This window comes from Colossoma macropomum, unplaced genomic scaffold (assembly GCF_904425465.1).
Source record: "Colossoma macropomum unplaced genomic scaffold, Colossoma_macropomum, whole genome shotgun sequence".
NCBI classification, from domain to species: domain Eukaryota; kingdom Metazoa; phylum Chordata; class Actinopteri; order Characiformes; family Serrasalmidae; genus Colossoma; species Colossoma macropomum.
The window spans coordinates 552859-567085 of NW_023494816.1; the positions used below are offsets into that span (position 1 = coordinate 552859).

At 40.9% G+C, this 14227-nt stretch overlaps 1 protein-coding gene across 1 annotated transcript in view; it reads left to right on the plus strand.

Annotated features, from left to right (window-relative positions):
- Nucleotides 1–8469: 8469 nt before the first annotated feature.
- Nucleotides 8470–14227, plus strand: part of cc2d1a (coiled-coil and C2 domain containing 1A) — a 29087-nt gene continuing 23329 nt past the window's right edge. Inside the window, exons 1-2 of the mRNA XM_036560246.1 lie at nucleotides 8470–8616; nucleotides 11534–11612. Coding sequence (XP_036416139.1) covers nucleotides 11556–11612 — 57 coding nt within the window. The 5' untranslated portion in view covers nucleotides 8470–8616; nucleotides 11534–11555. The remainder of the gene's footprint in view (nucleotides 8617–11533; nucleotides 11613–14227) is intronic.

Here is a 14227-nt window from a genome sequence, read left to right on the forward strand (position 1 = left end):
ACCCCACCAGACTGGAATCACCAATATATCATAATATACTACCCAATATTCTCAATATGTCATAGGCCTGTATTAACTAGAATATCTGTGTTACTTCAGAGTCCACCACAGTCACCCTCAACCTCACCTTAATGCGATGCTGTTCAGCTGGGAGTCTGTTACAGAGTAAAGAGACAAGGCAACAATGTCGTGGTCCTGAGGAAACTCAGTAGCAGGGGTCAGGGTGGAGTTGGGGACTGGTTTCTGGGTAATAGCAAGGGTCACCATTGGGTCACAAGCATCTTGGCCTAGATGAAACTGATACAAAACAAGCACTAGTGTGGTAAAAGTGTTATTTTTATGGCTAGTAGCTACATCTTATTACAACGTTGTAATGCAGTCCACTATTCTTAGATTAAGCAGTTGTTATAGGCCAAACATAAAATACCCAAACCCTATCCCTACCCAAATATAGTCAATCATCCAAGACATGATTGGTTCTTTAGTTTTACACTGGAGTTACAAGGCAAATGTAGCTAACAAGTTAGTTTATACCCCACCAATTAACGCTGTTCAGACTGCATGCCTACAACATCTAAGTCAAACTGTTAAGCAGCCTCAAATAAGCTTGCTTATCTATACGTCTTCTGTTTTATGTGGAAGTCCATTTCCGCCAAGTAGATGAGAAAAATTATTTTTTCCCAAATATTAATGTATTATGTTAAAACCATGACTTACTGACCCAAAATAATAACTGATCATTTTGACATACACGCTTAGAACCATTATATAGAACCATGAACATTCAAAGAACCCTTTCCATTATTAAAGGGTTCTTCACATCATGAAAGAGTTCTTCAGATGGATGAAGAATGTTCTGTAGATGGTTCTATATCTGGAAAAGAGTTCTCTATTGTTACAATGTCAGGCTTGCTACAAAAGAAGAACCCTTTGTAGTGCTATATAGAACCCTTTTCAAAAAGGTTTTATATGGAACCATCTATGGCACATCCTCCATCTATCTGAAGAATGCTTTTTGATGCTATACAGAACCATGTACGGCACATTCCCAATCAGTCTGAAGAACAATTACACCATGCAAAGAACCCTTTAAACATGCAAAACGTTCTTTGAGTGTTCAGGGTTCTAGATAGAACCATTTTCTTTACTTAAGGACCCTTGAAGAACCATCATTGTGTATTATATCACAATCTCAAGAACAAAGTCTTTTTTAAGATATTATGTCAAAATATCACAAAAATAAGTCGTTATTTTGAAATACTAAGTCAATATTTCAACAAAATAAATAATTGTTTAAAAATCACTCAAATCAGTCAAGTCAATATTTATAGAAAATGAGTAATTTCAAGATACTAAGTCAATATTTATAGAAAATGCGTCATTATTTCATGATACTAAGTCAATATTTATAGAAAATGAGTCATTATTTCAATATACTAAGTCAATATTTAGAATAAAAATACATAAGTAATTTTTTAAGATACTAAGCAATTTTTTAAGAAAGTAAGTCAACACTGGCATTTTCTTCTTCTCTACCTGGAGGCAATGGTCTTCCATAGTTTTTAACTGTGAAATGTACTTGTGTCATTTTTTTCCAGTTTCTCCACACTTACATGCATGGGCTCCTCCTGGTCAGTAGTGGGTGCTTCTGGCACACTGAGCTCCTCTGTGTTGCTGCCCCCTTCTACACTAGGTCCTATGCTCCCTGGCACTGCTTTAGAGGGGGTCTGAGGGAACTCCACTTCATCACACTGATCTTCTGCATCATGTATCTCTGAAAATGCTACCTCGGTGGAAGCAGTTGCCACTGTGACTGTGTGGTCCATAAATACTGGGTCCACTTCGGTAGCAGTGGGCATGCTCAGCTGAGGTCCATCTAGATCTTGTTCTGTAGTGGTATCCAGGTCAAGAGAGGGGGGCACTAAGTGTTTGACATCATCAGCTAGACACTGCTCTTCAATCTCCCTCCCACTTTCTTCCAAAGCAGTTATAGATTCTTGGACCTCCTTACTGACTGTTATTGAAACTTCATGGACTTCAGTTACACCAATGGAGCCACAGCTTACTTCTTCAGGAATTTCAACTGGGCGCTCAGTGGGATCTATAAAACCATCACAAACTTTATTGGTGACAGCGATAGAGCCATGGCTTACTTCTTCAGCGACTTCAACTTGGTTCATAGCTGGTGCTTTAGAACCTCTACAAACTTCTTCAGAAACACTGGAAGAGCCATAGCTCACTCCCTCACCTACATTAACTGGGAGCTCAGTTGTTTCTTTACAACCTTCACAAACTCCATCTGTAATGCCAGATGAGCCATAGCACACTTCCTCAGCTTTGTCAACTGGGCCTTCAGGGGCTTCTTTGGAACCTTCATAAATATCACCAGGAACACAAGTAGGACTATAGATGACTTCGGCAGCAACTGGGCACTTAGCAGTTTCCTTTGAACCTTCACAAACTGCAGCAGTAACAGCACTAGACCCATAGATCGGTGCCTCATTAACTGCAGCTGGGCCCTGAGTCGCTTCTTCAGAACCTTCACAAACTTCATAAATTTCATCAGTAACACCAATTGAACCATAGCTCGCATCCATCGCACCTGGGCACTTAGTAGTTTCAGTAGAGCCTTCACAAACTTCATCAGCAACGCCGGTAGACCCATAGCTTACTGCTTTATGAATTGCAACTGGCCCCAGAGTCGTTTCTTTTGAAACTTGACAAACTTCATCGGAAACACCAGAACTCGCTTGCTCTGCAACTGGGTACTCAGATGTTTCCTTGAAACCTTCATAAACTTCATGGGTAACACCATAACTCACTTGCTCTGCAATTGAGTGCTCAGATGTTTCCTTAGAACTTTCACAAACTTTATGGGTAACACCATAACTTACTTGCTCTGCAACTGGGTACTCAGATGTTTCCTTAGAACCTTCACAAACTTCATTGGTAACACCATAACTTACTTGCTCTGCCACTGGGTACTCAGATGTTTCCTTAGAACCTTCACAGACGTCAGGGGTAACACCATAATTCATTTGCTCTGCATCTGGGCACTTCTCTGTTTCCTTAGAACCTTCACAAACTTCATGGGTAACACCATAACTCACTTGCTCTGCAAAAGGGCACTCAGTTGTTTCCTTAGATCCATCACAAACTTCATCGGTAAGGCCAATGAAGCTCACTTCCTCAATAACTTCAACTGAGCACTCAAGTGTTTCCTTAGGACCTTCGCAAACTCCATTAGTGACATCAATACAGCCATAGCTTGCTTCCTCGGCAACTAGGGAATCAGTTGTTTCTTGAGCAACCTCAAGAGTGCCCTCGGTCACTTTATTATTAGAACGAAAACCTTCTTCCTCAAGGAGACCTTTGGGATTTATAGTGATCTCCATATCTTGATCGTCAATTGTTCCAGTTCCTGGGAGGTAAGGTTCAGCACTGGCTGTCACTTCAACGTCAGCAACTACAGATGGTTCATCTTGGACCTTATTCACATCCTGCCTAGTTAACGACGCTCCCTCTGGTGTCACTTGCTCTAAAAGCACCTGTTTTGTTGTTCCTCCATCATCCATCATGGCAGTACCCTCATTCTCCACTATAGTACTGTCTTTATTTTTCTCTCCTGCTGCCTCCACCACTTCCAACCTCTCTCCTCCACTAAGAGCCTGCTTGCAGTGTTGTCCTTCAAGGAGGAACCTTCTTTTCCTATCTCCTAGTCCACACATACCCATTCTCCTTCTTAATCTTTTCTTCGCTGGAGGTTTCAAGGAATCTGTCTCTTCAGTGGCCTGTGACGTTGTCTCACTAGCAAAGCAGGATTTTTCACCTACGGCACCTGAAACCCCTTCTAGATGAACACCTCTGGTCTTTGGGTCCAGCACTTTGATCCTGTTCTCTTGAACATCTCCACAAAGAATGTCTTCTCCAGTCTCGTCCAAAGAATATCTATGGCATGGATTGTTTGGGGAGCTTTGAGCTATGTGAGATGTCTGTGGTTCATGGCTAGAAGTGTCCTCGGTCTCATTATCCATCTCTTCAACGGCTGCAGCGGCCTCAGGTTCATGTTCCAAAGTTAGACCACTCTGGGGCTTGTGTTTAATGTCTTTACGTTCTGCACTTTCTGTTTTGTTCATATTGGTTTGCTCCACATCAGCGAGGATTTTAACAAGGCCGGAGTCAATTTCTGGCTGATGTTCTTCATAGCTGTCTATGAGTGATGCTGATTGCAGATACAGCAAACTCTGGCTTCCAATCTTCAAGAATAGTAGAAACACATAAGACAACTGAGTTACTTTATGATAACACGTTTAGCACAACATCAAACTGATGGAATATTGGAGAAAGTTTGGAGAAGAATTCCAGTCAGACTGCACTTTGGGGACTTTACAGCACAGACGTAGATGTTGGGGACTGTTTTTCTGGAAAACTTGTGTTTGGGGATCATGAACTCATAAATGTACAGTGGCATTTTGGACGAAAACCTTAAACAGTCTGCAAAGAAGCTGCTCAAATGATAACTGGCCTCATTCACCAACCGCTCTTAAGAAGAAATTTCTTCTTAAAACCCACTTTTGCAGTTTTCCCGAAGATTCTGCGCTTTCAGAACATGTCATTAATTTGACGTAGGCTTTTTATTAGGATCTTTCTCGAGAGCAGTTTTTAAAACATTTAGGAAGATATTGATGAACTGAGGCCCAATGATCTTAAACTCCCCAGCCACATTTCGAAAGAATACTTTCCCAAAAAAGAAAATGACAGTCCCACCATGATTTGTTTAAAATATGAAAAATAAATATAGAAATGTCCAAACACTTTCTGGGGCCACTGTCCATTCCCACAATAAGGCCTACCTGGTTGCTGTCTGTAGGCTGTAGTTCTGTTGTTTCACCAGATGTGGCGCTCTCTGTGCTATTCGGCCTGCTTACCCTTGCAGTTCTCTGCTGGGGAGGTTTGAACTCTGTCAGGGTGAAGAATATTCACTTTTCATTAAATACTATAACATTAGGTTGAACACAGTTTAACCTGTAAACACTTAAAGGGTGACTGCATGATTGGGGCGCCATTTGTGTCCCAGTGATATTACATTTACATCTATCTATGTAAAGTTTAAAGACATTTTAAAGGGAACCCTGACTGTTGTATGCCTTAAAACAGTGCACTTATCTAGCACTATTAAAATATGACAAGTAAACCAAATGGGAATGTTTTGTTTATTACAAAAAAAAATCTCTAGTCAGCCTCCATTGTTGAACTGCGATGATGTCATATGGTTGCACTGAACTCAATCCTACCGAAAATATGACAATAAAATGGGTTTTTCTCTTAAGTAAATGTCAGGTTCTAGCTAAAGTCGGAAAGGCTGCATGATGTACTGCAGTCAAATGAGATATTTAGCTTGCTATTCCTCGCTCAGTGGACGACAGAGAGCAGGCATTTAATGCAGCAACGAAAATGGCAACCTACTACTTAAAGGATTTTGTGTATTTTTAATAATAAATAAAGTGTTTTGCTTGGTTTATACAAAATATTTGAATGGGACTGGACATCTACACCACATTGTGGCCTACATGTCTTAACAGTCCGGGTTCTCTTTAAACACAGGTAAAGTGACGTTCACAACAACAAAATATGCACACACACACACACACACACACACACACACACACACACACACACACACACATACATATCATCAAAACCGCTTATCCTTCTGGGTTGTGGTGGGGTGCTGGAGCCCATCCCAGCTGTCATTGGGCGGAAGGCAGGATACACCCTGGACAGGTCGCCAGTCCATCGCAGGGCAGGCAGACAGACAGACATACACATTCACACCTAGGGGCAATTCAGCATGTCCAGTTAGCCTGACTGCATGTCTTTGGACTGTGGGAGGAAACCGGAGTACCTGGGGGAAACCCACACAGATACGGGGAGAACATGCAAACTCCACACAGAAAGGTCGCCCGGCCAGGAATCGAACAAAATATGCATGTTAATAAAATGTAATAACAGAAAAATAAATTAAAACATTAATTAAACCTAGAAAACAGCATTACTGGCTGTCTCAGCCCAGTATAACAACACTTAGCTTGACAAATTATCATTAATTTACTTCAAAAATCATGATTTTTGTAGTAATGTGTGATTTAACATCTCTTTTCATGAGTCATCCGTTATAGGTTATGGAGCCCTGCTGGTGACATAAATAAACATAATGCATGGTCACACCATATTAATGCATGGGAAGGAGATCCTAATTTTGGGCCAACGACTTAGTAAGGCAGGGGAATAAGATAATTAAGTCATGGCTGCGACTTAGTAAGGCATGGGGACGAGATCATGCCTTATTAAGCTGTGGCCAAGGCTTAATTACTTCATTCCCACACCTTACTAAGCTGTGGCCACTCATTAGGATCTGGTTCCCACACCTTAGTCAGTCGTGACCACACATTATTTTTATTTATATGGGATGTCGCCAGCAGGGCTCCGTAACAGGTCATGAAAAATTTGCATTTTAGTTTCATTCACCGCTGTTATTCCATACATTACTTGGTCAACAATAACTTGAATCGTGAATTTCCTGAAGATCATGGGAAGAAGAGAAGTTCTCTCATTCTTTTTTGCTTTATTTTTTTAGTAACGGTGTATTATTGGCCAATGACTCTGAAAATGTGGTTACTCAACTTAAAAACTGAAAGTAAATTTCCTTATTATGCCATCAGCATGGATGCCAATAACCACATTTTGTGTATTTGCTAATTCTATGCTTAAAACCAACGTTTCTTAAATTAGTTACAGAGTTGAAACTAACAGAATTGATCATTTTTGGTCTGATGTATGGTTTGATTAGATAAACAGTCAGATGCTTGTTTTCTTAGATTCAATGTGGAAAATGTATAAGTTGAATTTGTTGAGTTGCAGTGGCTATACTGCACCACAATCATGCAGTCACCCTAAAAATCATGAAGATTATAAACTGGAATTCGTTTCAAATAAATAAAATTCATTACAGTTGAAGTTTAGCTAACCTGTGGTTTGGGCCTTCCTTTTCATTGTGGCTCCACCAAGGTCTCTAAACAGAATGATAAAAGGAGCACTACAGAATATCAGCACTCAGATTGTGATGTTAGGGTCACATTTTCAGTCAGAAAGCAGCTTTTAACAGTAATACACGTCTTTTAGCAGAGATAATCCAGAACTGACAGAAGCTTAAGTTCACTCAGCTAGCTTGCTAACGTTAGCTTAGCTCCATTAGCACGTCACTGTCTTGTTTACTTCCACTCACCTCGTCCAGCAGACCAATAAAACAGTACACAAACCACACTGTTAATGGCTTTAATGGCTTTAAATGACAGCTACCATCTACACGTAGCACTAAATGTCTCTCCAAAGCTTGACATATTAAGGAAGGATTTCAAGACATGTTAGAATGCCTTCAGTCACTTAAAGGGGAATTTCACCATTTTTTCAAAATTTCGAAATGATTCAGTCCATGTAAACTGAGCTATTCAGAGTGGTTTCATGTCAGATGGTTAATTGTAGAGAAGCTTACAGACTCAGATGTCTTTACAGTGGCGGGGATGGGAACCAGGGGTCACAGTGTCTGCAACACAAATGTAGTAATTATGCTTTGAGTTATTCTGCTTCTGAACTGTGGAACTCAATCCCACCTTTTCTTAGACAGTCAAGCTCAGCGCTCACTTTTAAGAAATATCTAAAAACGTGTCTCTTTAATTTAGCGTTTAATTAAAAACCTACGTCTCGTGGTTTTTAACCTATCTGCTAATTTGATCTTTCATTTTCTTCTGATTCTAAATACATACTAATGTTTTCTTGTATATCTATGTTTTATCACCTGTCTGTGAAGCACTTTGAGCTGCCACCGGCATGAAAAGTGCTATATAAATAAAATTATTATTATTAATTATTATTAATTTTATTTACTGTCAAAAAAGTAGGTTATTCTGCCTCACATCCTGCATGTACCTCTCCGCCATGAACGGATTAAAATACATTTTCAGCCAAAACTTTATGGTTTACTACGGAGCCCCACTGGTGACATCCTGTATAAACAACAATAATGCATGGCCACGACTTAGCAAGGCGTGGGAATGAGATGATTAAGTCGTGGCCACGGCTTAGTAAAGCATGGGAACGAGATCCTAATGCGTGGCCACGACTTAGTAAGCCGCAATCTCGTTCCCACAACTTAATCATCTCATTCCCACGCCTTACTAAATCATGGCCACTCTTTAGGATCTAAAGGATTCCCTTTTAAACTAACAGCCCTATTATTATCATTTTTATTTGCACATATAAATATAACACATTTAAACGTTTAATATGCCTCTTTAATCGTTTCCAAAACTACGCTAATAACGCTAATAACGCTAATAATTTTACCATTGTTTTTGTGTGTTCTTTAAATTGCCGTAAAGCCCTTCGGTTGCCATTGGAGACGAGGCGAAAAGCAGGAAGTAGCAGCAACAACAACAACAGCAGCCGCCGCCGCGGTGACAGCAGATTTGACTGCTCGCTGCTGTGAACGACGCTGTCGAGAAGTGGGAGAATAACGCAGAATAACACCCGTAAAAGGAGGAGAGACACATGCGGAGGGTACGGATGTTGAGGAGACGGCGGGGCCGCCGCGTCTCGCCGTGTGAATCTAATTATTTGGCGTTTTAGCTCGCTGAGTTAGCATCGTGCTAGCTGTAGCAGCAGCGGTCCGAGTGGACCTGTCTTATCTGACCTGATCTCTGTAACGTCAGCAGTTTGATTACTTACTTACACACCTGCAGCTTTGTGTGCTGGGAAGAGCAGATGGCTATTTTATCTAAGTTACTGGTCAAGCTTTAGTGTTTGTGTGGTCAGTTTAGCCCAGTTTCTCCCGTCTGAAGAGGGTCAGTTAGGGTTAGGCTCAGGTGTGATCCTGTAAACTCTTAGACTGTTCTTCAACTGATCTTCAGGAAAGGCAGTGATACTACTCAGAACCATAAGCTATACGTAGAACCATTTCTTGCTTAAAGGGTTCTTTGTATGGTGAAACGGTTCTTCAGATTGATGAGCAGTGTGTTGTGGTTATATGATCCTTTTAAATGAGTCGTTTTGGAAAGGGTTGTTCTACTGTGTGGCACCAAAATGGTTCTTCTCCAAGCTTGACATTACACAGTAGCAGAACCCTTTTTGATACTGTATAGAACCGTTTACAATACACTCTCCATCGATCTGAAGAACCATTTTACCATGCATGCCATGCCAAGTAGCATTTAAGCATTAGTTGGTTCTATATAGAACCATTCCCTTTGCTGAAGAACCCTTGAAGAGCCATCTTTTTTAAGAGTGTATGATAACTAGTTAGCTAACTCAGTGTTTCCCCCTCCAGTCATGTAGTCTGTTTCATGCTTTTTCCTGCTCTACCACTAGGGGACTGAGCCATTAGTTGAGGACGTGGCTCAGGTGAGAGAACCGAGAACCTGTGCATTTCAGGTGGACTGCAGACGTGGAGTTGGAGAACATTAAAGGGGCATTTTGGCCTAAAACTAGCATTTAATATGTTATTTATCTCGTCATGTAATATTCTATCACACAGCTTTTATTAGGGGTGGCTCTAGATTTAATCTGGGGAGTACCTAACTGTGATTTTGGTCTGATCAATATTGTGACTGTTATTTTGAATTGCAGTTGTTTTCTATAAATCAAGGACCAGGCCTGTTATTTTGGCCAACATGACCAGAAAATCCACTTTTTCTGGCTTGAGGCTTGAATACTGAATATACTGTGGCAGACTGGCAAATAGTTGTGGCTGTGTTGTCATATACACAGCATATAGTTCCTTTTGATTGGTCTGACTCATCTAAGTGCTGTTCACAATCAACATCCACCGATCAGGCATAACATTATGACCACCTCCTTGTTTTTACGCTCATTGTCCATTTTATCAGCTCCACTTACTATATAGGTGCACTTTGTAGTTCTACAGTTACAGACTGTAGTCCATCTGTTTCTCTGATACTTTGTTAGCCCCCTTTTACCCTGTTCTTCAGTGGTCAGGACCCCCATGGACCCTCACAGAGCAGGTACTATTTGGGTGGTGGATCATTCTCAGCGCTGCAGCAACACTGACGTGGTGGTGGTGTGTTAGTGTGTGTTGTGCTGGTCTGAGTGGATCAGACACAGCAGTGCTGCTGGAGTTTTTAAACACCTCAGTGTCACTGCTGGACTGAGAATAGTCCACCAACCAAAAATATCCAGCCAACAGCGTCCTGTGGGCAGCGTCCTGTGACCACTGATGAAGGACTAGAGGATGACCAGCACAAACTGTGCAGCAGCAGATGAGCTATCATCTCTGACTTTACATCTACAAGGTGGACCGACAAGGTAATAGAGTGGACAGTGAGTGGACACAGTGTTTAAAACTCCAGCAGCACTGCTGTGTCTGATCCACTCGACTACAGAGTGCACCTATATAGTAAGTGGAGCTGATAAAATGGACAGGATAGTTTACAAATAGAATTTTTTCGAAAAAACAGCAAGTCATTTTATTGTTGGGGCGTCCATAGTATAAGCCCCACCCCTCCCCACCCGCTTTGCTGTAGTAGAAGGGGAATGATATTCTAATAGGATGTAAAGGAGGAATGCTCAGAAGAGAGCAAGGGCTTAGCAGTGATGCAGTTTTACATTTCCTTGTTTGATTCCCCGACCGGGTGACCAGGTCCTGTCGTCACATGTTCTCCCCGTGTCTGTGTGGGTTACCTCCCACGGTCTAAAGACATGCAGTCAGGCCAGTTGGAGATACTAAACTAAAATGTGTGTGTGATTGTGAATGGAGTATGATGGATTGCCTTCTGCCCAGTGACTGCTGGGATAGGCTCCAGCACCCCCTGTGACCCAGAAGGATAAGCAGCTTAGATGCGTGCTGTTACAGCCCGACCTGCTAGTGCTGTTGAATGTCTCCAGACAACTAGGATTCGCAGTAAGGGTGTAAAAATTCAGCATTTGATTTGATACTACACAGTGATGTCTTAATTCAATACATGTTTTCATACAGCAAAAATAAGGAGTGGCTGAAAATGTGCCTCAGATTTATACAGTTCAGTTTATCAGAGCGTTCAGCATTATAATAGTACAATGTTTGAAACTAAAGATGTGCTTTATAGTGTCCCATTCTAGCCACAAGCTAACATGTACGATACAGCTGTATTGTCACCTCCCTGATATGCAGCGTTTTAGTAAATCCATAAGGTAAATGATGAATAGAGAGACCTGTGTATACCAGGCTGCACTACTACCTGGATGTGGTTGGTGCTCTTCAATTAACCTCATGTTTTGTAGGTGATATGGATGTTAAGAATTTGCCGAACACTTTGCTTCATTACATCATTCGTATGCCGTCTGTGACGTGTCTGTTGATCGGCTCTTTGGGCGTGTAACCGTCTTTCTGTCTGCTTGACTGGGATGTCATGCATGAGCACATCCTGTTAACTTCCTTTGGTAATGTTTTAAAGGTTGAACAGCTTTTCTGCTTGTGTTTCAGCTCTGAGGTCACTGCAGCCATAATGAGTCGTAGTCGGAACCCTCCACAAAAAGGCCAAGGAGCCGCCCGGGCCAAACAGGTAAGGCCTGGGAAAGAGTGGGCTTAAGGGTGGGCAGTATGGCTGAACATTTTCACAATACACTTTTTTTATTTACTTTTTTTTGGAAAACAAATGTTGAGTACAGAGATTTACAAAACGAGAATATTTAAGAAAGAACAGGAGTAAAAATCAAACTACTGGTAAAAATTAATGCAAAACAAAACAAGATGATGTTGTGTTGGGGCTGCCAGCCAATCAGCTACTTGCTGTTTTGTAGTCACTCTTCACAGGTTGTTGTTGTTTACAGGCTTACTGTAATTAATCTAAGTCTTTTTATGATACATTTTCATAAAAAAGTGTTTAGTGTTCTAGAATGAAGCCACGTTTCAGGACGAAGCAGTGATCTTGAAACAGTGTTCTGCAATGTAGCAGTGTTCTAGAACATAGCAGAGTTCCAGAAGTACCGATGATGCCCACATACTTAGTAAAGCATGTTGTGGTGTATCACTATATGAAGTTGTGTTCTAAAATAACAGTATTCTCAAATGCAGCTATGGTAGACAGTGAAGCTTTGGCAGTGATCTAGAATGAAGTGGTGTTCTAGAAGTACTGATGCTACTCATACTCAGAAAACCATATTGTGATGTGAGGTATCATGACATACAGCCATGTTCTAGGATTAACGTACCAGAGTTCTAGAATAAAGCACTTTTCGGCAATACAGCAGTGTTATAGAAGTGCTGACAACACTCATACGCTGTGATGTAAGGTATCATGACATGAAGCTGTGTTCTAGAACACAGACTTGTTTTAGGATCAAGCTATAGCCATTTTTAGAACGAGTCCGTTTTCTAGAATGAGACAGAGTTCTAGAATAAAGCACTTTTTCGACAATAAAGCAGTGTTCTAGAAGTACTGACAATACTCATGATATACTCGTAATAGCATATTGACATAATGTATCGTCATATCAAGCCATGTTCTACAGTGTAGCAGTGTTTTAGAATAAAGCAGTGCTCTAGAGGGACTGACAATACTCATACTCAGAAAAGCCTATTGTGATGCAACGTTTCTTGATATGTAGCCGTGTTCTACAGTGCAGCTCTAGGATTAAGCGAAGGGGGTATTTTATATTAACCCTTTGGTTGCCATATGAAGGCTAAGGCAGAGAGCTAATAGTGGGTTTTACAGTGATCTGGCTGTGTGTTTGTGCTGTATTTCTGTTGTGGTACGTTAGAGCTGGTTTCTTTCACTCTGCCTGGTGATGGCAGGTTCCTCTGAGTGTTCATGAGTCATGTCGCTATTTTTAACCTTTTGTTTATAATATGAAGACTAAAAGCAGAGATGTAATATAACAGTAGCGAGTGGTGTTTGGGTGATTTTGGAGCTGGATTGCTGGCTGTTGGATGGTCACAGGTGGATGAATCACTCTGGATGTGAGGGCAGAGTCTGATGAGTGATCTGATGTGTGAATCATGTCTCTGTTTTAACCCATAGTTGGAATATGAAGACCACAGAGCAGAGGAATAATAACAGGATTTTGGGTAATTTTCCGAGCGGAATTACTCATTAATGCTGACGTCACAACTCTGTGACATCACACTAGCTAGTTTGGGCTGGGTCTGCTGAATGGTCTGATATGTGTATCATGTCTGTAGCTTAAACCGTTCTGGAGTTATAAAGGCTAGAAGTGACCTACATCATTGCCTGCAAATAGCGGTTAAAAAGGGCTAAAGCTGTGTTCAAGAGGTACTGATGATACTCATAGGATGTGTCTGAAACATAATAAATGCTGCCTACTCAGACAGTATTCTGAGGCATCAAGGCACCCAGTCATGTCCGAATCCTATGCTTGTTTATAATAAAGGTGGGCAATATGGCAAAAATATAATATTGCAACAGTTCAGGATTTTTTTTTATGATAAATGATATGTCATGATATTTATTTTTTCAGACATCTGATTAGCTGGAACAGAGCAAAAAGAACCAGTAGTGCTACATTTTAAAAAATACTACCAAACACAGTGAATATGGTGATTTTTGTTCAGTGTTTGCCTCACTGTGTTGCACTAAATCCAGTTAAATGGGTCTAATTTAGCCCTCTTTATAATGAAACATGCAGCTGGTCAGTGTTCTTCAGAAAAGCATATTGTGTTGTACTGTGACATAATTGATCACAGTAACAATATATATTGTCAAATTGCCCAGCCCTAGTTTATAACGCTGCTGAGGTTCCTCTGTTCAGCCAGTTTTTTTTAAGGCAGTGTAGATGTATTCTTTACTGCCTTGCATATCCCATCATCCTTTGTGAAGAAAAAAATAGCAGAAAACACCATCACTTACACAGTGGAGAACCCTGCCTTCTAAGGCACTGACTTGTAAGACAGCACAGGCAGCAAGGCATCTAAAAAGCTGCTTTCAGTTTCAGACAAAGCCATACCCAGAAAAGCCTATTGCCATATAAAATGTCTTAATATCAGTAAAATCCATCAGAAAAATAAAGCTCTGCTGTTCGTTCAACACAGTTTCAACAATAAATGCTCTTAAATGCTGGAGTTAATGTGTAACAGCTAATTCACCCTTTAACCCTGAAGGTTGGTGTGTAGACTGCTGGTCACATAGCAACGCAGAGAAGAATATCACCTAGATCGTAG